The sequence below is a fragment of the Epinephelus fuscoguttatus genome, linkage group LG8 (assembly GCF_011397635.1).
Source record: "Epinephelus fuscoguttatus linkage group LG8, E.fuscoguttatus.final_Chr_v1".
Taxonomy (NCBI): domain Eukaryota; kingdom Metazoa; phylum Chordata; class Actinopteri; order Perciformes; family Serranidae; genus Epinephelus; species Epinephelus fuscoguttatus.
This window is the reverse complement of record NC_064759.1, coordinates 28,540,796-28,567,678: the sequence shown is the minus strand read 5'-3', so window position 1 is coordinate 28,567,678 and position 26,883 is coordinate 28,540,796. Positions and strand designations below refer to the sequence as shown.

Here is a 26,883-nt window from a genome sequence, read left to right as displayed (position 1 = left end):
GCTTTGACAGAGAGAGTGCTGGCATTATTACAAATAAATATTGGTTTGAATATATGGCCCTGTCATAGCTCTGTATTATGGTTATGGTTTCAGAAATAATTGAATCTGTGCAGATTGTGATCTAGGTGAATTAATGGATTGTTCCAAAGGGGCCCCCGATGCGAATAGAGGGGGTCCCGGTTTGGCGATGGTGATGTGTGGGAATTCATTTCACTGTTTAGCACGGAAGGGCATATTGTAAAATGGGCGAGAGGTGTCCTGCGATGTATGTCACAGTCAGTTTTATCATGAGCGCTATGATGAAACTTCTGTGTCTGTGGGGTTTGAAATAACGCCGCGTGTTATCTTTGCCGTGGAATATTCATTGCTGCAATTATTCAAACCTGCAGAGCTCCTGTCCACGCTTACGTATGTACGGAAGAGAAGACGTAGTGTGTGAAAAGTTATTCGCAATTGTCTGTACATAAATCAGCATCACATTATGAAAATCAACACACAGCTACATAAAAACTCACAGTTGATAAGAAATGCTACCTGCGAAAGCGGCGGAGGATCCAAGATGTGCTGTAAATAAATTCCGCAGCTTCACAGCCCTGCAAAGTTTAATCTGCTTTGATAAAGTTTTCCATTCAGCTTTTGAGTCTGCACTTCATGAGAGCGAGGGGAAAGAAAAAAGATTTGTAAAAGAGACAAGGAAAACAGCCCAGGAGTTGTCAAGATTGAGACGATAGAGTACATGTCGCCTGCGCTCTATCCACCTGCACTCACATGAAACACAAGTTGGGCCGAGCAAAGACAAAGAGCTTGTCTCCTTCAAGCATGAAGGAAGACAGAGAGAGAATATGTAACCATCCTTAAGTAATTTTGTTTACTGGCCCTGGCTCCTGTGCACTCGGGGTAAAGTCTCTAGGCACTCAACCATCTATTGAACAAAACTCAGCAAATTGGTACCTCAGGTTTATTTCTCTTTGAGCTCTCTCACCTGGGAGTCGGGGGAAGAATTGCCTTGTAGGCCTGAACTGCAAACAGCTTTCTCTCTGATCTGCTCCCTTCGCCCTCACACTATTTGAACTGTGTTTTCCCCTGGCATTCTGGGAACCGTTTGCTCTCTTTCTCTGTGTCGAGAAAGAAAAAGGCTGTGTTCTTCATACATTTTTTAAAGTCTGGTGTATGTTCCCTCATGCAAACCCAAACACACACACACACACACAGTCGTACACACAGACGCACTTTCTCCTCTGCGCCCGTCGATGCTTTCAGGCCAGTTCTGTCAGTACCTGGACCTCAAGTTTTTTTTTTGTTTGTTTTTTTTAAAGCAAGCAGTCCACCAACTTGCCCCAATTTGTTAACACGTTTGGATGACATGAGCGCATTAGTGTCGGTTCTCTGTAAATTCAGTGTTAAGAAATGCCAAGTACGTGTACAACACCGCGCTTTGATGAAGCTGTCAACGATCAATAATTCATCACAACTTTGCTCGGCTATACAGGCATCTCAATAAGTTTCTAAGCAAAACAGAAAAGAATCAAATGAAAGCAGAAGGATCAGAAAAACAGAAACACACACACACCGTGTTTATATTTAATGGCTTTTTGCTTTTGGAAATGCCACAACGCACTTGGTCAGCATGTTTAGACAGGACCAGAGGAAGGAAGGAGGATGGAAGAGCGGAGAAGGAGGGAGGGGGAGAGTGAAAAACAACTTCGAACAAGCACCTCTGGTTTGTTCTCATTTTGTTATTTAGCTCCATAAAGAAAGGGGAAAAAAAGTGCTTTGGCCACCATCTTGTGGTATTTTCTGCTAATCCCCACAACCTCCTGCTCAGCGGTGGTGCCGGTACTCTGTGTGTGTGTTTGCATGTACATATGTGCACCTGCGCGTGTGTTGGGGCTCTAGTTTCTCGTGTGTGTGGCCAAAATCTAAATCCATGCCAGGACAGCAATCCGGTCTGAAAACACAGCTCCTAATCCTTTAACCTTCAGAACAAGAGGAGAGGGAAAAACAGCTGAAGGGCCCCGCGTGGTGAAGCAGAGGGAGAGAGACAGACACCCAACTAAGACCCGACCAGACCAGACCAGGAGGCCACTGATATTCAGTCACCCCTCCCCTTCTCCTCGAGGCAGGAAAATGGATTTCTATTTCTGGTGGCTTGATATCGCTGATCATGGTTCATAGCCCCCTTTCAGGGCCTGGAGTTAACATCGCGGGCTGATGTCAGGATGCGAACACTGATCAGAGCCAGGGAGATGGGTCCTGATGGCCTTCCAATCTGCCAAAGCTGTGATGGCTGCTTTGCTGATACCATCACAGTAAATTCTATCACTGTCACTCTCTGTTTCTATCCAGAAGCACTCAGAGTATGTGTTGGCACATCTTAGTGTGTGTGTTTGTGTGTGCGTATGTGCCCTTTTTCCAGCTGTCCGTGACTGACAAGTTATCTGATGGCATTGTGCTCTGTGTTATGTACTGTAGCTTAACCTCAATGATGCCTTTTCCTTGAAAAACTTGAGGAGCTGGAATAACAGGTGTGATGACTCATAAAGAATACGAGGGATATCATTTTATAATGCACAGGGCTGTAGCTATGGTAATGATATTGAAGAATTTATTTTCACAGCTGTCATATACTTTATCTGAGGGATTGAGCTGACATAAAGATGACTGGCACGCAACTATTTTCTGTTGTCGTTGAGAACCCAAATGATGTTTGATGATGTCTCATTAAGTCTAGTTAGCAGCAAACCTGCCACGTTATAATCCACCAGACACAAACTTCATTAACTTTCACTTTTCATGGTCATTAAAAACTCAATCTTTGATAGCTATACTTGACTTGCTGCTCCATTTACATGCGTGCATCGTGGTGTAAACACACTGCTCCGTGTAATATTTCAGCCATAAGGTGTGTGTATCACAGATCAAACCCTCTACATCCCCAGTTGCAGTTCTCCATCATTCCCCATGCTATTAGAACTCCCAGCCTACCCCATCCTTTTGCCAGTATTGATATTTATGCTGAGTGATAATTCCTGACAATAAATAAATAAAATGTTCCTCCCACTCTTCTGTGTCTGTATAGCCCCCAGCATATTCCTGGGGCCTTAGTCTAGGAAAGAGAAATACATAAACAAGAAAAGATCTGAAGAGACTTAGCCAGGGGCACTGCTGAATACACACGCACTCACACAAGGGCACACACACACAAACTAATGCATCACGCATGCACACAGAGGCATGCACATGTACTGCATATGCATACCAATAGTCCTTTACACCATTCCAGCCTCCTCTTCACACAAACATACATGCACATGCTGGAACGTTAATGGTCAGCAAGCCAACTGTTTAAAGTAATCAGAGGCTCCTGTGTTTGAGTTTTGATTCTTTAGACGAAAGGCATTGGCTCCTGAAGGCAGGTCGTGTTCATTACACCCTCTTTTCATATTTTTCTTCCAACTTCCGCCAAATTAGTGGATTAACTGCTTAGCCAGACTTTTTTTTCCACAGTGCTATTCAATTATAAATATAAGATGAGAGGTGTGCGTGTACAGGGTGTGAGTACAACATAGTGTAGGAGTACAGCTGGCGGCTTTTTGATAAAGGTTGCTTGTTTTTACATCTCTTTAAAAGTCTTTTTTCCCCTCACAGATCCATATTAAAGCCAACAAAGAGCAATACAAACATGTAACACCGGCAAGAGTCTATTGACACCCTTAAGATGTTCTCTGATACTTCTCATATACAGGTGACTCTTGGGAATCCAGTAGCACCTGGAATACAGCACAAGAAAGTCAGTGCTTTTGGTGAACTGCCTGTGTCTTCTGTTATGAGCAAAGTCAAACAGTGACAACATTTTTATTGTGATGCACTGACCTTATTTGGGACTGCTTTCTGTTGTACGAAAATGCATGTAAATCACATTACAATCACAGAACTACATCCTTTGCCTAAAACGCAACATATGTAACTGTAAACCCGCACACATTGGTCCCAGCACAGACGAACATAAACATAAAGACATATTCATGAGATTTTCTTATTCCTCTGAAGTAGCGGTACCTTTATGTTCCCTAGAGCTGCAATGGATGAAAACAGATGATGTACTGTGGAAGAAAAACACACAAAAACTAACTTTAACTTCTTCAGTGATGAATAAAACTGTGTATATCTGGAGGATATCTGGGCAAAAATCAAGTCTTATTATGTGTGGTCCAACAAACTGTGAGCAAAGAGAGCATTTTCTTCTGGCGTGTTTGTCAATGCAGAAAAACAAGATTCTCCTATGACTTAAGGATATTCTTGTTAGCGTATTCACTTTCAGTTTGTGCAGTGCTCACTGTAGACCTTCAGTATAATTCACCATAAAAACAGATAAACATCATGTTCCTTCCCTCGGTCCAGGAGGCCGTTCCGTACAGTGCATTACATTTCCAGTGGCAGGCAGTTTCCCTCATCCTCCATACTATTAGGGCCATCAATGTTGACAGGATCAATACCTGTGTTTTGGCCCCAGTGCCCCTGCTAGAGATAGCATGTCACTGCTGACAGACAAATATCAGCGCTTGGCCCTGTGACGGAGGGGAAATCACAGCACTGTTCCGTTAAGATCATCCAACATAGTATTGATTTGCCCTGTGCTAATCATACATCAGAGCTGAATAAATGGCTCAGAGGCAAACGTCCCATTGTTCACGATTGGGAGATGTAATAAAAAAGAGAGACATTTCTTTTATTGCTCGTAACTCGCGGCTAGTCACATAATCGCACATTGATGGGAAAAGGCCTGCTTAGATCGAGGTCCGTCAAAGTATTGTCGGTACTTTTTAGTTATGATCTTATCGACTGAGGCAGGTCCTGATTACAGAGTGTGTACGTGTGTGTGTTGTGGTAGTTCCAAAATAGCAGAGAACATCTATTTTACTGTTTGTTTTTTCTTACAAGATACACACATTACAGGATGTCATAAAAGCCATTGCTGCTGCTTTTTGTGGGCTGGTAATGCTTTGGTAAATGAAATATACTTGGCATGGTATAGCCACATCATAGTGACCCTTACTGGCCTATATGGCTTTGTTACCTTTTCCAAGACTGAATTTAAAAAAATGTTAACAAATGCACCGCTTATTGGAAAATCCAATAGTCTTTTTGAGTTCTGTTAGAAATGATAAAACATAGAGGGTTGTGGCGGATATAAGAGAGTTATCATCCCACACCCCTTTATCCACTCCAGTCAAGGCCTTTCAACACGGAAAGTCTGCCAGTTGGGCACTAGTCATTTCTCATTTGTGATATTGGCAACAAGCGATTCTATCTTGAAGACGGCTATGAGGAATTCTTTCAGAGGTGGCCAATGCCATAACTTCTGATGAGCCTCCGAGAACAGCTCCAGCTTCCAAGATACACTGATTTGACTTCAAACTTCCCATTTGCTTTCATTTCATTGTTTTATCCACACTAAATCTCAGTCAGTAAGTCACAATCCTCTGAGCAAAATCAAAATAGGAAAGGACAACACACATTCCAAATCCATATTTACTTTTCTGTTAAATCAGTTAAACACTTCAAGCTACTTCCAAACCAATAGTCCAATAAATCCACCCTACCGCTAACCGCTTTGAGTGCAGCTGAGTGTGTTGAAAGCTATATGGAAATGTTAAAGGTTAGAAATAAATCTGTGGCTGTGTGGAGAAGGTGCAATAATTATTTGAGAACCAGCAGTTCTTGATCTCCTGTTTCCTTCCATCTTTTTTTCTCTGAGTACTCTGTTATCTGCACTATTCCATCAAAAACCACACTGATAACAGACTGGAGAACTCAATTGACCTTGACTGAGTGTAGGAGAGTAGACACTTGTAGTGCTGTGGAGGAGAGGGTGAAGGAAGCCATCTTTCTGACTGTCTGTCACACCATCTGTTTTCACAAATTTAAAATAGAAAAACCCCTATCGGCAGGGCAACATTATTTGTCTCTCCAAAATTGTTACAAATCATTGCTGGAAAATAAATCAGTTTTATGATGTGACAACACTAAAGTTTGTTTAGGTTTAGGTACAAAAATGGCTCTATTAGATTTAGGATGTAGGGTTGCAGATTGCAACCAAGTAAAATTTTTCCAAGGGTGTAGGGGAACTATGGTGGTGGAAAACATGAATGGCCCTATCTAGAGCCAAGGTTTGGTTTGTCTGTTCTCGGCAACACATTCTCACTCTGACCTCGTCACATAAGGACGTTTGGTCATGGACTTTTCACATCCAGATACAACGTACAAGGCACCCTGGGTGCGTCGGTTGACATTTTGGGATGCCGCGTCAAGTTCTGCCTGTTACATGCATTGTCTTCTTTCAAACTACACTTCCATTTTCACAGGAAATTAGGCATTTGCATATAGTCTCTTTCAGAATGAACGCACTGTGTTGGTACACAACAACGCACATGGTTGGGTTTAGGTACAAAGAGCAGGGTTTGCCTTCATGATCTTGTGGGACTTACGCTCCCCTGGTTGAAAGTTGTTGTCTGTTGGACTCATCAACCATCCCTACCGCCCGCCACACTTGGACTTTCATCGCATTTCCCCCTGATGCTGTCGAGTGCCATTAAAGTATAATGGTGACCGACCGCGTATCATGCCAGCGTGAAAGTATGGCTTTGTTCGTTGGGGTCTGTCGCCGCAAGTCACTGCCCAAGCACTGGATTTCAGCAACTTCGTAGTAAAACCGGGTTGTTCTGGGCTACTGTAGAAACAAGATGGCAGACTCTGTGGAAGAGGACCCACTCTATATGTACAGTGGCTCATGCTAAGGTAACGAAAACACAACGAGTCTTAGTTTCAGGTGATTATACATTGATGAAAACATAGTTATGAATATTAGGATCTATTTCAGTCGATATAAATCCCTAAATCCTACACACTAGACCTTTAACTGGTGATGCCATCCATTTTGGGAGAGCAATTGCATGAGGTCATATTAGGTGAGATTGTAGAGTGTTTGAAATTGTGTGTTTCATATACTGGTGATTATGTGGTGCAGTTCGCTAAGATGAAATAAGTTATTTAGCTAATGAGTTAAGAGGCCTGCTTGTGTTTTGGCACCATTGTTAAAACATCCTAAACAATAAAATGCAATCCTCTAAAGTTGTTGAAACATGTAGGCAAAATAAGAATATTAAACAAAGGAGATTATTATTTCTAATCATGCACATGTTAATGACAACCTGTTAAACCAGCTTCAGTCGTGACAAACTGCTTTCTAAGCAAGCAGAGAGAGATGACCCCAACAGAAGCTGGCGGCTGTCAATACAGTGGAAAAGTGCCAAATGCAAAAAAATCACAAACCTTTAGCCTGCCACATACAATAATGATCCTCCTCTGACAAAAACTGCTGACCAGTAAATTATTCATATTCACGCTATGAATAAATAAAATAAACAGGCCCCGCTGTCACTCTACAAATCTAGAAAGTATTTGCCCATTTAATCATCAAATTTTAACAGAAGCTGCAACACATTGCATAAGCACTCAGGACTCCTGGGACAGTTGCAAACTTGACCAACTGCCAATAAGTGGTTGTGCCTAATTTTCAAGAGCCATTTGCCTCCTATCTGATTCCTTTGCTTCATATCAAGGCCCACAGTATAAAGCCTGTCTCTCTGCCTCGGTCCCTTGATAGTTAACTTGGCTTTGTTGTGTACAGCACACATGCACATCCATTTCTAATTAGTAACAGACAGCATCTACCACCACTACTCAAAATATTTTATAATAGTTTAGTGATTATTGTTGATTTTCTAACATACACCTAGTGTAGGTGAGTCAATAGTGCCAGCGAACCACTGCTAAATGAATTTAACTCCACACATGCCTTGCAGCACAGCTCCTAATGGCTCTCTTCTCTACATGTAAATGACCTCCTGTCCTGGATCTTTGATTGCAGATCAATGGCTGTTTGCTTTATTTCAACATTCAGCACCGGTGAACCACAACGCCACGGGGGCAAATGTTGAACAGAGAATTTACAGGTTTGCTATCGAGCACTTTGAAACAATAAAGCTGCTAGTGAGCTATTAAACAAACGAGAGAATAAAGTGGCTGCTGTGGACCGAGATTAACACGATAGATACAACGCGGAAGGGTGTAATTATTCTTTACTGACACAAACGTTTAGCCCCCAGAGCGGAACAGTGTTTACCACAAATACCGCCACCACGCTTGACCTAATCATGGGCTGAGATTTACCTGACTGCATTTGAAATGTGTTACAGCTGATTTGTGTGTTGGAGCTGATCTCGGTTTTGAGCAATCAGCACGTTGTGTATCCTGACTTAGTGCTGCATTTGATCTCCCCAAAAAACTGCCAGAGATAATTTGTGTCCGCTTACTGTTTGGAAATGTCACAAGGTTTTACAATGGATACAAAGATTGAACATCAGGAGATAATATGTGTATTTGTACCTATACTGACAGATTTTTGGTTGATTTTACTGTGTCGGTATTGACTCATTGTCACTTTGTCTGTCACATCACAAACAGGAGCTGTCAAAATCACATTATCCTCTTCACAATGTCAGTGTTTGCTTGCGTCTTCTGCATTTCAGTCCACATTAGCTGTATCCACATACAATACTAAGGCAACTGAATGCTTTGTTTTGCCACCAATATAAATAATCTAATATCTAGGGATTAAAAAGTACAATAAAATGGGTACAAACGATCCTGAACAAATTAAAAAGGAACAAATATTCATGCAAAATTGTGAGATAATTATGTACAATGCATTATTTTGTTGTAAACAGTCACTCTAGCTGTTTATCTTCTTGTATGATTGTTAAAGCACCGGGAGCTACAACAACCAACGTGAAATTATCTCCGTGTGCAAATATGCTTGACCACACTTGATTCTAGTTTTGATTGCCAGAAGGAATTGTTTGGGCATTTCAAATTCCATGTTATGGTTGCGGCGACGGGAAACACAGAGGAAGGACATATCTGGTGGATTGCATTTTCAGTAACACAAGTTTAATGCTCAGCTTTAGTTAGAAAAATAATCACAGGAATCACAAAGCACGTAATCATGCATAATGCAAGATAGATGCGTATAATTGCATGGTGAGGGACTCCAAAAAGCGTATACATCAACATGCATCCAGACCAGCAGGGACAATGGAGGACAGACTTAGCCATTACTGCCAACTCCTGACTGTAGAAATATGGCAATCTCTATATTGTCCTGCCAGTGTATTAAAGCCATGAGCTGCATTCCAGGTCTTGATTATGTGTGTGATTTGTCCGTTTTTGTGTATGCATTTCGGTCTGTGTGTGTGTGTGTGTGTGTGTGTGTGTGTATGTGCGTGCACGCTTCCACCCATACCCCTTACTGCTGATGTGCATGCACCTGAGTGTACGTTGCACATATTGCACGGCTGGCACATGTGTGTCCACGCATTGATGTGTGTGCCAGTACGTGTGTGTTGTGTAGGTGAGTTTGCACATGTGTGTGCGCCCCCTGTGTGTGTGCGCGCGTGCATGGGTGTGCACTCGCTGGCATGTCAGCTGATGTCCCCAGTAATCCAGCAGTGGGCCTGTTGTGGATTAGTAGCAGGCTCCAGGGGATGGGAATCCCATTCCCGTTTACAGCTCTCCCTGGCAGGAAGAAAGGCAAGGATGCCTTCTCTCTACTGCCTTCACACCGGTTGGAGCCTGAAGGTGTGTGTGTGTGTGTATGTGTGTGTGTTGTTAGGATGATGTGTATATATGTATGTTGAATGGGAGCCGGTGAGTGTGTATTATATTTATGATGTCAAACATCAAATTCAGCTTTCTGCTGGTCTCCCATTCTTATATTGGTGGTGAACTGCATTTTCTTGCAATACTAATTCCACTCATTGGGTTCCCTTGTTAATTGTGTCACCTTCTTTATTAGATGGAGCATTAGCATTTAAAACAGAGGGAACAAGTACTTTATGCAGATAGGCTTATGTGTATTTTTAGTCTGTAAAATGACTCCTACTCAAGGTATCTGTTCCCCTCATAAAATATGCATGCAGAAATTCTAATACCATTTGTATTTGTTTTTATTATTATTTGCTATTAGGTAGTGCATTTTGAGGCAGAGTGGTATCACCTTTTTTTGATGAGGAATGAATGTCAGTTTCCTCTTGTGAAAATACATGCGCTTTCCATGCGGGAGAAATAAAATGCTGCTGTATCGGTTTGGCCTTGTCTCAGAGATACTCTTTGTAAGAACATGTTGTAGATGTGTGCTGGCATTTCTATCACATCTACTGCAGACACACACACCTACACACAGACACACACACGGGCCATTACGTGGCAGCAACATGAAATTTCATCACGATAGGATTTGTTTTGAAGTCACTCGAACACCATCCAACACATGAGCTGACCTCTTGAACCCTGAGATACAACCTTACCTTCTCCCCAGTGACAATTTAAATGCCACCTTTCTTCCACCCGGACAGAAAGAGAAAAACATTTTTTTTTTTTTTTTATGTGTGGCTGGGACTTGCAACTCGATAGCACAACAAAAGAGCTGTGGTGGCAAGTCCCCACGCAGACATTATATGTCAGCATCACCGTCATACTGTTAGCTTGTCCCAACTGTACAAAGCCGTCCTCATTCAGGGCACCTAACCAAGGTCAGCCTGGATTAGCCGCTAGTAACCCTATCAGGTCCAGCACAATGATTACAAAGCCCAGTGACACTGGCTGTCAGCAGACTCTTTCTAGGCAACCCTATCTGTCCGACCCTTGGCTACAGAGCCACCGGAGAGGGTTAGTCCATTTCAAATTGTCCCCTCTTTGTGTCTCCCTTTATTTCCTCCCTTTGATTTTCGGTGACTCGTTTGGTTCATCAATCAGCCTGTCTGGATGTGTGTGTGTTTGAAACCTATGCCGCACATAATTCCTATAATTTGTGGATTTTTTCTTCTTCCCCTTCCACATAACCCATTCTTTGTGTTTGTTACTTCTGAAACCAACAGCCATCCCACCTAAATCCCCCACCCTCCACCCCGCAGATGAATGATCCCTTTAGCTTTATGCTATACACCAAATAATTTGTTCTCGAATGAACATTTGTAGAGTTCTAGAGTAAGCCTAATAGTCCCGGCGTCATCATCTTTGAACTCACTGTAACAGTTTATGTCATACTCTGCAAGACAGTACTTTGTTTTATGTGTTTGTGGTTTGCACACCAGCACTTGTGAGAGAAGTTTTCCGACCACGAGTTAGGAAGCAGGAACATCGTTCTCCTTGTCTTCCCGATTCAGACAACATGTCAGAATAAAGCAAAATAAAGACTTGTGTTTCACTACAAGTGCGGTTGTTTCCCTTCATTTTTCAAGAGGAATTACACTTCAAGCCCATCGCTTTACTGCTTCACTTTGCTCCCTGAGAACTGTTTTCCCAACATCCATGTCAGTTAGCAGCATGTTAAACAAATCAAAACCTAAAGACAGAGCTGCCTTGTGATTCTGGTTTGAAAAGAAAAAACTATGATAAACAAGTACAAGAACAACAGCAACAACAGTGCTAGCAGCATAACGTATTCGAGGCGACGAGGCAACCGATGTTCTCCACTTCAGCACATCAGAGGCGTCCCTGCATCAGTCGCCCTAAAGGTACCCGTTTACAAAGTGATAGGGCTTAGGGTTTTTAACTCGGGGCGAGAAGCTGATTTGAAACCCCCTCTGCTGCCAAGCACATGGACGGCAGCTGATTAGAAGAGGGTTGGCAGCAGTGGGCAGATGCCAGGCGGGGAGAGAGATGACGGCCTGTCGCCAGTCTGCCACCCAACCCCTCGCCTCCCCCAGCTGCCCCCTCCCCACTGACCCCTCCCCCGTTGTACAAAAAGACCAAAGACATTTATGTGACAAACCCGAAGGGGGGGTGGGGATGAATCGTAGTAGTGCTTTATACCAAAATGTGACATTGTTGTGATGACGGATAAGACATGCACGTCGACGGTTTGTCATTTTTTAACCGATCTGAGAGAGTTTTGGGGAATTTTTTTAATTTGGTCACATGAAGCTGACAGAAAGTCTGCCTAGCTAACTAAGTTGCACAATGAGAGATCACAATGCAGTTTTTCTCTTTCCTTCTTCACGCCCACATGCAAACATAAGCACACAAACACACATGCACTTTATTTTGTTTGGGATACTGAACATTCCTTCACCAGCCCACAGAGGATAAAACATTTTGAGCATTTTGAGTGTTTCAAAATGCAGGAGAGTAAACAGTCATGTGGTTGGAGCACAACACACACTGTTCTCAAGTGATGCAAAATTGGGATGTTGTCCAGCAAAGATGAGTACAAGACTTGTCTCAGTTGCAACCCATTAGGATGAGTTCAAAGCTACAAGAAGGCTAGAAGACAAGGCTTTTCAAGGTGGAAAAACTTAATGCACCATTCTAATAAGTCACAACAACATGGAGGCAATGGTCACTGTGAACAATGGCCACATTCACTCTTTAATCATACTGCTATATTCCAGACCATATTGATTTTACACCAGCTCAATATGACTACATAACTAGTCCATTTCTCTGCTACACCACTGCACTGTTAGTCATGCACCTGCAGCCATGCATAGTTAGAGTGATAGACGGGACACACACATGCATTTACACATTTACCCAGCTCCACCTTTACATTGCCCCCAAATGCACCCACGTAGTTAACACATAAACCCAAATGCGAGCCATGTAAGTTGATGAAATGCAAAGAGGTCCACAGGGGCTGCACTGCAGAGGTTCAGATGTGTAAGAAAAATCAGAAATCAATATTTATTTCGTCATATGTGTACTAAACAAAGGGCATGACATCAAAGCTATATCCTTAAGCTATTTAATTCAACTCCAGGCAATTTAGTCTACAAGAAAAGGGTAAGCAGTTAGTTATCATCAGCCGGTACAATACAAGCAACTCCGCCAGTTCGACATTATTCAGTGGTAAATTCTGTTGGGAGGAAATAGATGAGAAATCAATAGCTGTTTCCTTCATTCATGAAGGATGTCATTTTTCATAAAAGGACTGATATGGAGTTATCTGGAGTGAGCAGAGGTAGAAAAACTGCTTGTATCCATTAAGCAATCATTTGTATTTATAATGTGACATCAATACGTTACAAGGGTGTCTGATTTTTCTTTTCTTTGTAGCAAATATTATGAGCTAATTAATTTGAGAAAACTTCATGTAAGTATAACACATACATACGTGCAGGGAGGGCCTGTAAATTAAATTAATTGCACTACATCTGATTTGTTTTTAATGTTGTACTTTTTTAACTTATTAAACTAAAAATGCAGCTGCCAACAAACGGTCAAGCTCATTTTGACTATTGTGTCAATAAAACAAGTCTAACGTTTATGCTGTTGGTCAAGTAGTTTCTTGCTTTCTTTCGTCCGTGTTTACAACTCATTTTCATCCACCTCAACATCAACAAAAAGGCTCATACCATCTTTATACACATGGTTAAAAGTCACCGCAGCTAATTCCTATTAGCCTAAACTCCCAATAAGGTCACTAAGGATGGAGTATCTGTATGTCTGACTCCACATCTTTTACCTCATCTGCCTCTCTGTCTGTCTGACCTGATGCTTTTCTGTCTCGCTTCATCTGCCTGCCTCACTGTCTCCATACTCTCTATACTGTCTTTATCTGTCTGTCTCTCCGTCTGCCTTGTCTTCCTGCCTGCCTGTCTGTCAATCTCCCCTCTCTCCCATCTCCTATATCTCCATCAGGCTGGGACTAAAATATCTTAGGAGCTCCAGCCTGTCTGAAACTGAGACCTGGAATGTACTACTGCGGAGTTCAACACACACACGAGTACGCACACACACAAATACATGTGGGCGCGCACACACACACAGACACACACAGACACACACACAGTTATACACCTTAACAGGTCGACAGGTGCACTTTCACACTGACAATATGCATATGTGCACACAGACATTTACATGCACACACATATGCACTCACCATTATATACGCGTACACACACACACACACACACACAGTGATGTTACAGTACCGATGGTTAGCCTATGGTCTGTGTGTAGAGGAGACAGTGCCCCCTGGTGTGGGCCAAACAGTACTCCCAGTCAGCCACATCTTGACCCAGTCTATATTAAGAGAACTCATTTACTCTTCTGGGATTGATTAGCCTTGCCTGAAACAGAGAAACTACTTTTATCTTCCTGAAAACTAAAAGCCATTTCCTGAATAACACACAGACTATCACAAATAATAGAGGGTACAATAAACGCTCGGTGCCTCCAAAAATATGTTAAACTTGTGTACCCTTAAAACAAGACAGAATTTTGACAATACAGTAAATAATAACTCATATGGCCCTGCATGCTGAGGACTAACTGACACTGTGATCATGGTGTTCACGAGGTACTTAACTGATGTTAAACACATTGTACAGAATATGAATATTCAACATTATTGCTTCTAATACATTTTTTTAATTGGCCAAGCTTCATACATTAAAAATGCATTTGCTTGTGTATGTAATATGTATATGCATTGCCATAATAAACCCATAATAACCAGAATTCAGAGAGTTAATTTCCTTTAATGTCAATATCTCAGTCACCAGGATGTTTTCACAATCATATCATGGACGTGTACTAAGACTGATGTGTGTTTTATAAGCCTATGTATTTGACATTTAGTCATACATGATAAAAAAATATATAACATGTAACACAGAATGTAGTATTTATATTTACTATCAAAGTATTTTTGGACAATATGATGAATTGAATAGGATTCATTTGCAAGATAAGGACAGCAGTTGTAAAGAATGTAAAAGTATCAACTTTTTTGTCTTTTTAAATTTGGTTTATTTCATTTAGGTGTGTGCTTAAAAACATGACATGGTGCTCCTGACAACACTTGATTTCATACACACACTCATATATTACATGTAGTGATAATAACATGTGCTATTACCTGTCCTGTAATAGTCACAACACAGTCATGTCCCCTTTCAAAGTAGTCCAAATTAAAAACTGCCCAGTTATGACTGTAATTAAGTTTGGATCTGAATGCAGGGCATTATGGGATATTGTGTATTAATTAACACACACACATAAAAAGATTACTATGAGCCCCTTTTTTGTAATGCATGCAAGCATTTAGGTGCTCTAAATAAATTAGTCAGTCCTGCTAACAGGCCAGCTGTATTGCACCTATTTAAATTGTGCTGTTGCTGTTTACAACGCTGTCAGACCACACTGCAGTGGAGGAACAAGCACCTGATGGATGAACACATTCATTCGGGTGAATACTGATGAGGAAGACTGCTAGGCCACTCTTCTTCCCAGTAGTTGCCACCTTGACTGCCCGCTCCCAAAAAAAAAGAAAAAAAAAAAAAACCGCTGTCACAGTTTCAGGTTTCCACCATGCTGTGCTGTATCGCTTGTCTCCAACAGAGGTCATAATGCCTGTAATCACAGTAATAAAGGACAAGGCTGTGTCCTGTTTTGCATGCAGACGAGTCCAAAAAGCGCACACAAAGATACACAACAGTGTAAGACAGGTGAGTGCCCCAAACACAAAGTGAGGAGGGGAAAAAACTGCCAAACTCGGCTGATATAATTGCGCACACACTTCAGCAGTGTTGGTGGTGAGCTGGGTGTCTGTACAGAGGACAGATTGCCCCCCTCATAAGGCGACAACCACCACCACCAACAGCTTTATTATTCCTCATTAATGTAATTGTAATAATAAGGGGTGAGTGTATTTGAGATGCGCTAAGTGGTGGAAATTAAGGAGTCGGGTACGCCTCCCGCTGCGCGCACTGCCTGACGAGCGCGCACACTTATCGGCACTCGCATACGTCCGTGGATGTGTCCGCGTTTGATAGCTGGACTGACGACATAACCAGCTGCAAGTGGAGAGCACTGGCCATTTTATACACCCCCCACACCAACACCCACCCACCCACACACGTCCCCCTCTCTCTCTCAGTTGTTATGGGAGTGTGTGTAAGTTTTGATCAGCTGTGTGCCACAATCAACCTGACCCTTAAAACAATAACCCGACGGCACATTAGTGATTGAGTAAAACAGGCGCACTAATCTTGTGTGCTTCTCTTTCTCTCCCTGTCAGACTATTTATGTCCTGGTGCTGCAAAAAAATATCCATCATAAAAAAATCAATTAATGCGCTCTTGGGGATTTGAATTGATATAATGTAATTTAGAAGTTCAGAATTAGTTAGTTTTAAATTCTCATACACATCACCTCACCTGTTTTGTGAATTTCCCTGAAACAAATGACAAACACCTCAGATCTGGAGCAGTTAATTTGCGTTGGCGACTGTTACATTACGATCTCACCCAGTTTGTAGATTGGTCTGATTGTATTGATTAAAATGTGTTTTAAAATCCCACACTGAACCACTCTTGTTCAGGTGGATATAGCCTACTTTTTGCAGTGTGCAGTCTTGGTTTTGTTCCGAGGCTCCATTTCTATGAGGCAGAAAGGGGGCGGGGATGGGATATTCAGATGAGCCGGAGTGACAGCTCCAGTTTCCCCCAATGCTCTGTGTGTCTGAAACTCCACTGGCTCCTTCCCTCCTAACTCCTCACTTCATAGTGCTGCGTACTAAAAACATCGGACGCTAGGGGATCAAGACGCATGCCACATAGCCTCTATGTGGGCACTTTAACAGATCTTTCGGGGTTTTTTTCCCAGTAAGGGGGCTGTGGAGGGAGGACTTTTTTTATTTTCATTGTCTGATGACTGTTTGCACGGCTGATTATTGAGTTGATTGTTTATTATTTTTGGCTGTTGTTGCTCGCCGCCCTGCGCGTTTTTTCCTCCCTTTTTGGAATCGGCGACCTACCCGCGCGCTCACCAATGTCCTATCCTCAGGGTTACCTCTACCAGCCCCCGGGCTCTCTGGCTCTTTATTCGTGTCCGGCTTACGGGGCCTCGGCTCTGGCTGCCCCGCGGAATGAAGACTTGGCGAGGTCGTCCTCTGGCTCAGCCTTCAGTCCTTACCCTGGATCGGCTGCTTTCTCCGCCTCGGCCGGTGCAGGCTTCTCCAGTCCACTGTCATACTCCACGGATCCAACTACGGGATTCCCATCCTACATGGTAAAATATTTCACATATTCGCGCATGATTGTGTGTGATAAGGCTCCACAGCAGGTGGACAAATAGGCGACTTAAAGTCTGTAAATGTTTAGCTTACCGTCGCTGGCGCACAGCGCGATAACATCGGTCCAGCTTTGCAATGTTTTTGTCATGAATCACTCATCAGTGAGTGCTTGCGGAACTTTCTTATTGAGAGCAGGTTGCTATGTTCATATTTAGTGGCCTGCTTGTCTGCTTCTGACAATTAAATCCTTGACCTCTTTGGCTTAAATGGCTTAAATTTTTAAAGCATGAGCTGCGAATTGTAAATGGCTTGACCAACGCTTAACACTCACTGCGCAGCTAATTATGTAAAACAGAACACCAACTAAGATTTTTATTTGAGCCTTTAGCCTCGGAGCAGTTCATTTGTGCGCCACAGAAAATTAATATAACAGCAGCTATTGCTGTTTCTTCCTCAGCAGTCATTAAAGCCACCGGGGGATGAAGTCGCTGACTTTTATTCTGAGTTGAATAAACGGAATTTTAACATGAAAAGCATGACTCGCAATGCTAATGTCACAGGGCACTTCAAGCGTTTTAGGAAAGGTGCATATCAAGTGATTTGCTAATGGGATTTGTAATGCTGCAAAGAGGAGATATGTTAACACATTGGGGCTGCCACAACAAAACAAAAAAAGCAGCCACTGAAAGAAAATGAGCAAGTTAATAGGTGATTACAGAAAATTGAAATTTCCTTTTTTATTATCTTAACGGCTTTATTAACAGGAGCCCTGTTATTAGTTAATCCGATAATGATCTTAACCATTAGTTAACCATTAGTTCGTGCCTTTCTGCGGCCTGCTTTTACGCACGGTGTGTTTACTGCCCTTAACTGCTTTTACAGTGTTTTTAAAAACTTAATGAGCAGGTTGACAAATGATCAAAGCACAAAATGAACTATTGATCGTTTATTTATAACAATACAGTGCAAGTCGTTATTCAAGCTCGACTGATTTACAGAAATTCAAGATAAGATCTGCCGGTGCGTTTTCACCTGCTATGACAGGTTTCCAAAAACAAATACTGTCAAACATAGCAGAATGAAATAGTTTCTCTCGCTTTAATTTAATTTTCTAAATGTATTTGTGCGCTTTCAAATGCATTTAAATTATTTTTTAATTTAAAATTAGTCACAAGCCACAATGATGTCACATAAAAAACAACATTTTAAAACTTAACGAAAACACATGGCAGATCCATGACTTTTCCCCCCAACTTTCCCCAGAGCTCTCCATATGATGCGCACACGTCGGGCATGGCCGGGGCATTAAGTTACCACCCATATGGGAGTCCAGGGTACCCCTACCAACTCAACGACCCGGCTTACCGCAAAAACGCCACCAGGGACGCCACGGCCACCCTGAAGGCCTGGCTGCAGGAGCACAGGAAAAACCCGTACCCGACGAAAGGGGAGAAGATCATGCTGGCCATTATCACCAAGATGACCCTGACGCAGGTCTCCACATGGTTTGCCAACGCCAGGCGGAGGCTCAAGAAGGAGAACAAGATGACCTGGGCGCCCAGGAATAAGAGCGAGGACGAGGACGAGGAGGACGTGGATGGGGAGAGGAAAGACGTGGAGCGCTCTGAAAAAACGCTGGATAACAGCGAGGCTTCAGCGGAGGATGAAGGTGGGGTATAATCTGGCGACCGAGCCAATGATCCATTTAACAATTCGGGGTAGGATGGGGGTTAGAGGGAGGGAGGGAGGGGTGGATGCCCCTTTTATATCCTGATCAAGTTATTTACTGCAATAACACTGAGTAAAAAATATCAAGGATTTAGAAATAATCAGATTTTAATATATATTTTATCGTCATGCTTACAGATCTGGCTTTAGTTGATATATATATTTATGAAAATGACCTGTTAAGGTGACGTTTTATTTTCTTTATCATGATTAATTGCAGGTCACTGGCAAAGTGGACACATACCAGCAATCCACATGAGTGGCCCTTAATAAATGCTAATGTTATTCTCCTGGTGACATTTTTGTATAGTTATGTAGGAAAGGAAACAATTATTGTTATATTAAAAAAGCTTTTAATCATAACTTACTAGTTAAAGTGATGTAAATAATTAATATCTTACTTGTGCAAGCCAGCTTTGATGGACATTGGGTTTTCAAATATTTTTTTTATTTATTTATTTATTTATATATGTATTTATTTATTTAGTTATCAGGAAATTATCATCCCATGTATTTTTTTTATTTTTAAAATATGATTTCTCATTAATATTTAATGGAGCATGTGTGTCTATTTTTATTTTCTTCCTTTCTTTCTTTCTTTCTTTCTTTCTTTCTTTCTTTTTTTTCTTTGATATTAATATTTTCTTTTCCCCCTCTTGTTTTAGGGATCAGTTTGCACGTCGACACTCTGACGGACCACTCCTGCTCGGCAGAGTCAGACGGGGAGAAGGTCAGCTGTCGTGTGGGGGAGCTGGGCTCCGATCAGGCCGGCGACAAATGCGACGAGGACGGCGAGGACCATGACCACGACCCGCGGGCTCAGCTCTCGCCCAAATCCGTCACATCATCGCCTCTAACCGGAGTAGAAGCTCCACTCCTCAGTCATCACCATCACCACCACCACCACCTCCATCATCTCCATCATCTCCACAGCCAGCGCGAGGATTTGGCCCGGAGCCTCGTCAACAGCAACAATATTAACACCAATAAATCGTCTTCATGCCTTGATAGCAGACCTTCTTCGGGGGCGCCTCAGAACCCTACAGTCAAGCCCAAACTGTGGTCGCTGGCGGAAATTGCTACCTCGGACCAAAAGCAGCAACATCAGCAACTGGGGCAGCCTGGGCAACCAAATTGCCCCTCCTCCAGCGGTGGCCTCCTCACCCCCCCTACGTCTTCCACCACCTCCCCGGCTGCCAGTTCCCCCTCCCTCTACCCGGCCCCCTCCATCCTTGGAAGACCTATTTATTACACTTCTCCCTTTTATAGCAATTACACAAACTATGGCAACTTCAGCCCCCTGCAGGGCCAAGGGATCCTGCGGTACACTAATTCATCTGGAGTGAGTCTGGCTGCTGCCGCCGCCGCTGCCGCCGCTGCTGCTGCTGCAAACGAGGGTCTGAGCTCCTCTCACCAGGCTCTGGAGGCGAGCACAAACCCCAAACACAGGCCAGACTCTCCCCTCGTTAAAAATAACCCAAACCAGATTGTTGTTGTCGAGCAGCAGCAGCAACAACAGCATTTCAGACCCGCAAATTTAGAAGCAAAGAAAGGTACGTAATAACAAACCATGCGGTAAAACAAATTGATAACCATTTTGAAAACGTATTTAAACTGGTGTTAAATCTTGAGATTGTATTTTTCTTAAACGCGGGGAGGCAAACCACTGGAAGTAAAATGACTTCACTTGTTTGCAATGCAAATCAACTGGTTTTCTTTGTGTCACTTTCATGTGTCATAGTAGTCAAACCATTGGATGAGTGGCTGGTTCAAGAATATTAGGACGGTTTTTTCAAGCGAGTTTGCAGAGAAACAAGTGACATCATCTCACAATATTATCCGATTTTTCACTTGTTTTTCAAATGAAAACAATTTTAGGACTGAGTATGAGACTAAATGATTTATTATTAAGATGGATATTTTACAGTGCCGTCAAAGCGAACGTGTATGGCCTACAATTCGTTTCCAGTGCATTTTTCTGGGATAAACCATTTATAATTGTCCTTAATTTTTAACAACATGAATATTTTGGTCTCTCATTGAGTCATTAAGGAACACATTACAAAGCAGGGGTGTGATAAGATCAGCACACAGGACTGCACCTGCAGATAGAGACGTTTAAAATAAGTTCATGAAGGACAGGCCTCAAATCAGCCTACTCACGCGCGCGCGCGCAAGCACACACGCATGCACGCGCACACACACACACACACACACACACACACACACACACACACTGGCAGCCTGTGAATCCAATAAGCAGAGAAATGTTGCCATAGCTTTGAGCAGGAATCCTATTTTTTAACGTTTCCTCTGATGTGTGTGTTTTTGTGTGTGTGTGTGTGCGCGCGCGCAGAAACCTTATCTTTCAGCCTAGGATAATTATAATTACACAGGGTCAGCCAAAAGCAAACAAATCAGTTAGTTTGCTCTGTGCATTCATCGTGCAACTTTACATCTTCAAATGTCACTGAGGTTACTGTGGCGGTTACTTTCCCTGCGCACACTCACAGCGCTGCCTACATGCCGCTGGATGCTCTATAGATTTTTTTTTTCACCGGTAATTAGGCAGTAGGGATTTTTAATAAGCACTTGCAGTATGGAGCTGTTTTTGGGCAGAGCCAGCCCTGAGAAAACTTTGTGTTTCCTGGAGGTTGCGGAGGGTATCGGATCATTTGATCGTGTGGGATTTTTATTTCCATGGTCTGCAGGTAGGTGTCACAATTGCTTTGACTATAAAGCGAGTCAGGACACCACCTTTTGGCCCCACGTTTTAACCCCCGTAACCTTTACTCCAGACCAGATCTAGTGCCACCATTTAGTCGGAATAAAAAGCTGCTACCGCTCCCTCAGCTCCACACAGGCTGGGACACACCACAGCACACGTTTGTCACATGATTATTGTATTATTTCAGTTTTTTGTTTTTTCTTTTTTGTTTTTTTTGATGCATTGTTGAAAATAATTTCATATGCTGGTTTGAGAAAAGAAAATATCTCCCATTATATGTGATTTACATGTTATTTCTCAGGTTCCTATAGTTTGCTTATTTGCCACGGTATATTGTTTTATTATATATTCACGTGTGGAAAAAAAACATAATTTGGCCTTTCTGTGAAACCGTATTTGTAAAAGGAGGTGTCTCTGGGACGCAAAGCGGACGGGACTGACGTGAACTTGAGGACTTCAAAGTGGAATAGCCTACATTTGATATTTATTTTTTTAAATGATGGCGAAATGATGCCTATAATTTATGCAAGTTGTATTGCAAAAATGGGAAACTGACATCGTCTGTTCGTTTTGTAAATATATATATTATGGACGGTTTTTATTTGAGACGCATTTGGGGGGGGAAAGCTACACAATCTTGTTATCAGGAGTACTTTTACTAATTTATATCTTTGAATGTAAATAAAATAAAACGCGCTGGTATAGATGTACCGGCGGGGTATGATATGATATCCATTATTCAAAGGAGAAAATATTAAACTGTTTTCCCAACTATTACATAAATCTTGGGGAGTCATTCTTTTATTTCCAACAGACCTGCATTTAAACACTGAGGCATTTTTTTTATGATTTGCTCTGCTCATTGTTCTTTTGATTTTGTCAGTCAAACGCAGATGGGAAATGCGTGATGAATCTCGCTTTTCATAAACATTATGAGTTTTCACAGATTGCACAATCCATTCTTTCTAAATGGGCCATCATTTTCTTTTAGGGCCTCATTCTGGTCAGGGGGAATCTCCCTCGGCCACATATTCACGACCTTGATTGGGATAAACGACATGCTTATTTCATTTTTCCCCCCTCTCTCCTATTTTCCCGTCTCCACCTCGCACTGCCACACATTTATTTTTCAGTGTGATTAATACAGCCGTGGGACGCATCGGGCATTATGGGCTCCCAGCGGGGCCCGTCCCTGGAGCTTTTTAGCCTGGTTCAGGATGGGTCAGCCCTGCCTGCTTCATTACGGCACGGCATTGAGCAATCCATAAAAGTCTATCTAAGCATCTGCCAGCTCCAATGGGCTGTGTGATGGACCCTAATCGGACAGGCTTTCCTCTGCTTTTCATCATGGCTTGGTTATTACAGCGGCTTTAGGACACAGCTAATTAAACAATTTAGAAAAAAAAAGCTTAGGTCTAATGACATATATTATTATTATTATTATTATTATTATTATTTAATACACTTTTACACACCAATTAAAATGTATTTTATTGTATATTTTTATAATTGAGAAAATTATTTCCCATATTCTGCCACCCACCATCATGGCCTTGTGGACTGAAATACTCAAAGATCAAATATATAATATTCCCATCCTCCAAGAGGAGGCCTCCATCATCGCTCCCAGCCAGACTAAAAGCTAATCCTTCATTTTCCAGTTGAATTTGAGCTTGAGTGTTGTCCAAATCTCAAGGGACTCCCTTTCACCTTGCTTTTCCTCCTCCTCCTTCTTCCCCCTCCTTTTGCCTCATCCAAGGAAGTAATATTTGGCTGCCACCAGGGATGTAGTGGAGGGTAAACCCACCCAAACTCGGTTAACCCACCCTTTTAGGTCGACACAAGTCTTTGTGACATAAATTCATGGTTTACTTTGCAGTGAATAGTGTCAGAGTGTCAGGAATGATATCAAAGTGGAGGCTTTTAAGGAGGAGAAAAAACGTCAAGAAGATTTTTTTTAAATTGATTTTTGTTTAAATTTGGTGTTTCTTTTGCTTTTGATCACCGCTGCCTGATACTGAAACATTTTACCTCCCTTTTTTTATTTACCTTTGCTTCACTGGCAGTCATATACGCTGTAGCCCCTGGCCAGCTTCTTCTTCTTCAGCCCAAACGCTTTCATTAGGGGTTGATTTATTGAAATGCATGCTTTATTCTCAGGTGGGTTCCCCCAGGGACTCGCCACTGTTGTCAAATAGCACCAGAGGCACTCTCCAAAGCACACAGAGGCCCTGCCTCTCTTTCTCTCTCTGCCTTACTCTCACCTGCTGCTGCACCCTCCAAATGTCAACATTTGTTCTCAATAAAAAGAGTTATTGTTTCTGTTAAAAAAAAAATTGCTCAGCAACCGGTCGCCTTTGAACACATGAAAAGAAACTTCCACCCCACCTCTCTGTTTGATTGAGAGCAATGGCAGGTGAAAATGGGAGCAAGGCATCCATTGCACATGACAAACCTCAAGCTGTGAAGCCCAATATGAAACGATTGTGAATTTATGCCACAATTAGTCACAATTGTACAGAGGCGTTTCTGTTCCTTTTGAAGGCCCCGCTCTTTGCCTCACATTGGTTTAACTATTAGCAGAAGAAACCAGGGCGCCCTTGACTGCCTAGATATTGATCCTCAAGGGCAAAACAGACAATTTACTGTATTGCCAAGTCTACTGTGGAGTATGAGGCCTAAGCCCACGCTTCAGAGCGAGGGGACAATTTAAACTTATCTAGATATTCTTTAATTCCATGCATTGCATATCAAATACAGTCATAATCCTGTCATATAGCTTACCAAAGAGGGTGTGTTCATCCACGCTGAGGACTAGTTGTCATTGCAAGCTAAATTGATGGTATCGCAGGGCTCATAGGCTCCATGTGAGTGCAGACTGGAGAGCAAGTGGACTCATTCCCCCTTATCGCTGATCAAATAAGCAGCTCGTATATGCAGATAATTCATGAGCTCTTTGTATCCTTTATCCTCCCATCAACCCTTTTCTCCTCCAAAATGCTTCAGACATTAATCTCTGACGTACACCTGTGTGCCGCTCCAACAGGAAGTTAATGCAGCTAAAGTTTTATTAGAGCAGTGGAGGGTTTATTATGTTTCGCAAACAGTAATTGTAGTAGTTAATGGGGTGGGATGTTGAGTTAGACCTGTAGGAGTTGATGGATTTGGGTCAGATACCAAGACTTTAAAAGAAAAGAAACACTGAAATACAACTAGCATATTGTTTTGACAGTATGTGTGAATATACTTCCACTCATGTGTCTTGTTGGAAGACGTAAACTAGAATAATTAGCCCTTTCTAAAATCTAGGATTTATTCTAATAGTGAAATTTATTAAGAACCAAAAAAATAAAATAAATTAGAAAAAAATAAAATAAAATCCCTGAATGTTTTAGAGGTTTTTCTCGCATAAGAACCACCAGAAATTCAGAAATTTATGTTATTCAGTTGAAATTTAAATGTGTAAACTTAACTTTAATAGCCATTGTATAAACCTAATGGTATCAACAACAATTCCAGTTGCTTTTCATCGCATATATATTAGATAAAAAGGGGATAAGTGCGAGCAAAACAGTATAAAAAACATGTTACCCTTTCATTGAACCTTTCTTTAATTCCACCCTTTCTGACGCTCTTATATCTTTCATGGTAAATCCACCCATTAAGAGCTACCCATAAATACTGCTGATGTTCAGACTCAACCATAAGTAGCACTAATATTCAGGGGAGAGTGAGAGACGAAAGAGAGTGGCGTACAAATCAGGTGCAGGTGTGTTTAATAACGCACATCAAAGTGGACGGGGGACTTTAAAAATGAGTCCGGGGTCCTGTCCTCTCGTAAAGGTGTCAGGTGAAATGTTCACTACTCTGGATGATCAAGGGGAGTAAGCTGTGCAGGATTTTGACGCACACACACACACACACACACACACACACACTGATCCATGCATGCTTCTCACTCCCCTACCGTACACACACGCACACACACACCATCAGACTGAGAGACGCTAATGCTTGTCCACACGACAGTCTAAACAAGGCCATTAGGAGCCCTGACTTCCACTCCTAATTGACAGTTATGTTTAATGCCTGTGGTGAGTAAACACTTCAGAGTAGTGGACTGCACCTTTGGGCTGTAAATCAGGCAAAAACTGGAAGCCCGTGTTGGAGGCGGCTGTGAAAACTCCCGTAAAGGTGAATGTAAAGGTGAGGTGCAAAAGACAGACATTGTGTGCATGTGTGTGTTTCCAGTGTTTTGTGCCCTTATTATTCACAAATATGCAAACACATAATGCAACATAGATGCATCTGTTTGTTAGTGTTTGAACACAGGAACTTACCTTTGTCCTTGTGGTATAGCTGCTCTGTTACTATTACAGTACTTACACAATTGTACAACAAATGCAACACACGTGGATACACACAGTCATTTTGTCATTATACAATTCAATACACTCCATGATTTACATGTTTATAAACCACATAGCTAACCTCACAGTAAATCATAAGTTTTGTTCAGGTGTTTGCAAGTCATCAAAAAGGCCACAAACATTTTAAGTACACATAGAAATGTCAGAATCAGTCAATCAGAAATTTAGAAACTGTGAGTGACAGAGTGGTGACATGAGACATAAGCTTAGAACAGTAAAAGGATGCTGCTGTTATGTAAGTGTTACCGTTGACCCTCTCTCTGTCATTATGTCACACACTCACATTACAACACACATACAGTAAATATGCTTAGTACAGTCACCGATTATACACACACACACACACACACACACACACACCTAGATAAAGTCAGTCTTCATTTGAGATAAACACAGCTTTCAAACATGCTTTCAAGCAATGAAACCCGAGTTTATTACCATTCATGCTCACAGTTATCTGAGTAGGTGCAGAATTTACATTACACAAGTAGATCTATATCTATATATAATTGTACTTAATAATAATAATAATAATTAAAAAAAAAACTACACACATCTTTGTATATTCACCCATACATTTATGCCTATACACACCATACATTATACACTTACATACAACAATGCATACATTTTAATGCTAAAATAACAACAGTATACAACACAGTAACAATGTACAACCTGTGCACATAAATGTGCACGGAAGACAGACACTGAAGAGACAGAATAGTCAGGGCATTGTTGTGTGTTGGTACAGTACAGTCTAGTCAACATTGTGGACACTACATCAAGAATAACAGTGCCGTATCTAGGTAAAGTTTGTGTGGGCCTTAAACAACAAAGGAACAAAGTGACAC

The 26,883-nt window shown here is 41.9% G+C and overlaps 1 protein-coding gene across 1 annotated transcript; it reads left to right on the top strand.

Moving 5' to 3' along the window:
* The first annotated feature begins 16,617 nt into the window (after window positions 1–16,617).
* On the top strand, window positions 16,618–22,360 carry irx2a (iroquois homeobox 2a). The gene is made up of 3 exons (XM_049584778.1): window positions 16,618–17,139; window positions 18,407–18,812; window positions 19,537–22,360. Exons 1-3 carry the CDS (start codon window positions 16,900–16,902, stop codon window positions 20,430–20,432), a joined length of 1,542 nt encoding a protein of 513 aa, XP_049440735.1. The 5' UTR covers window positions 16,618–16,899; the 3' UTR covers window positions 20,433–22,360.
* The last annotated feature ends 4,523 nt before the right edge of the window (window positions 22,361–26,883 follow it).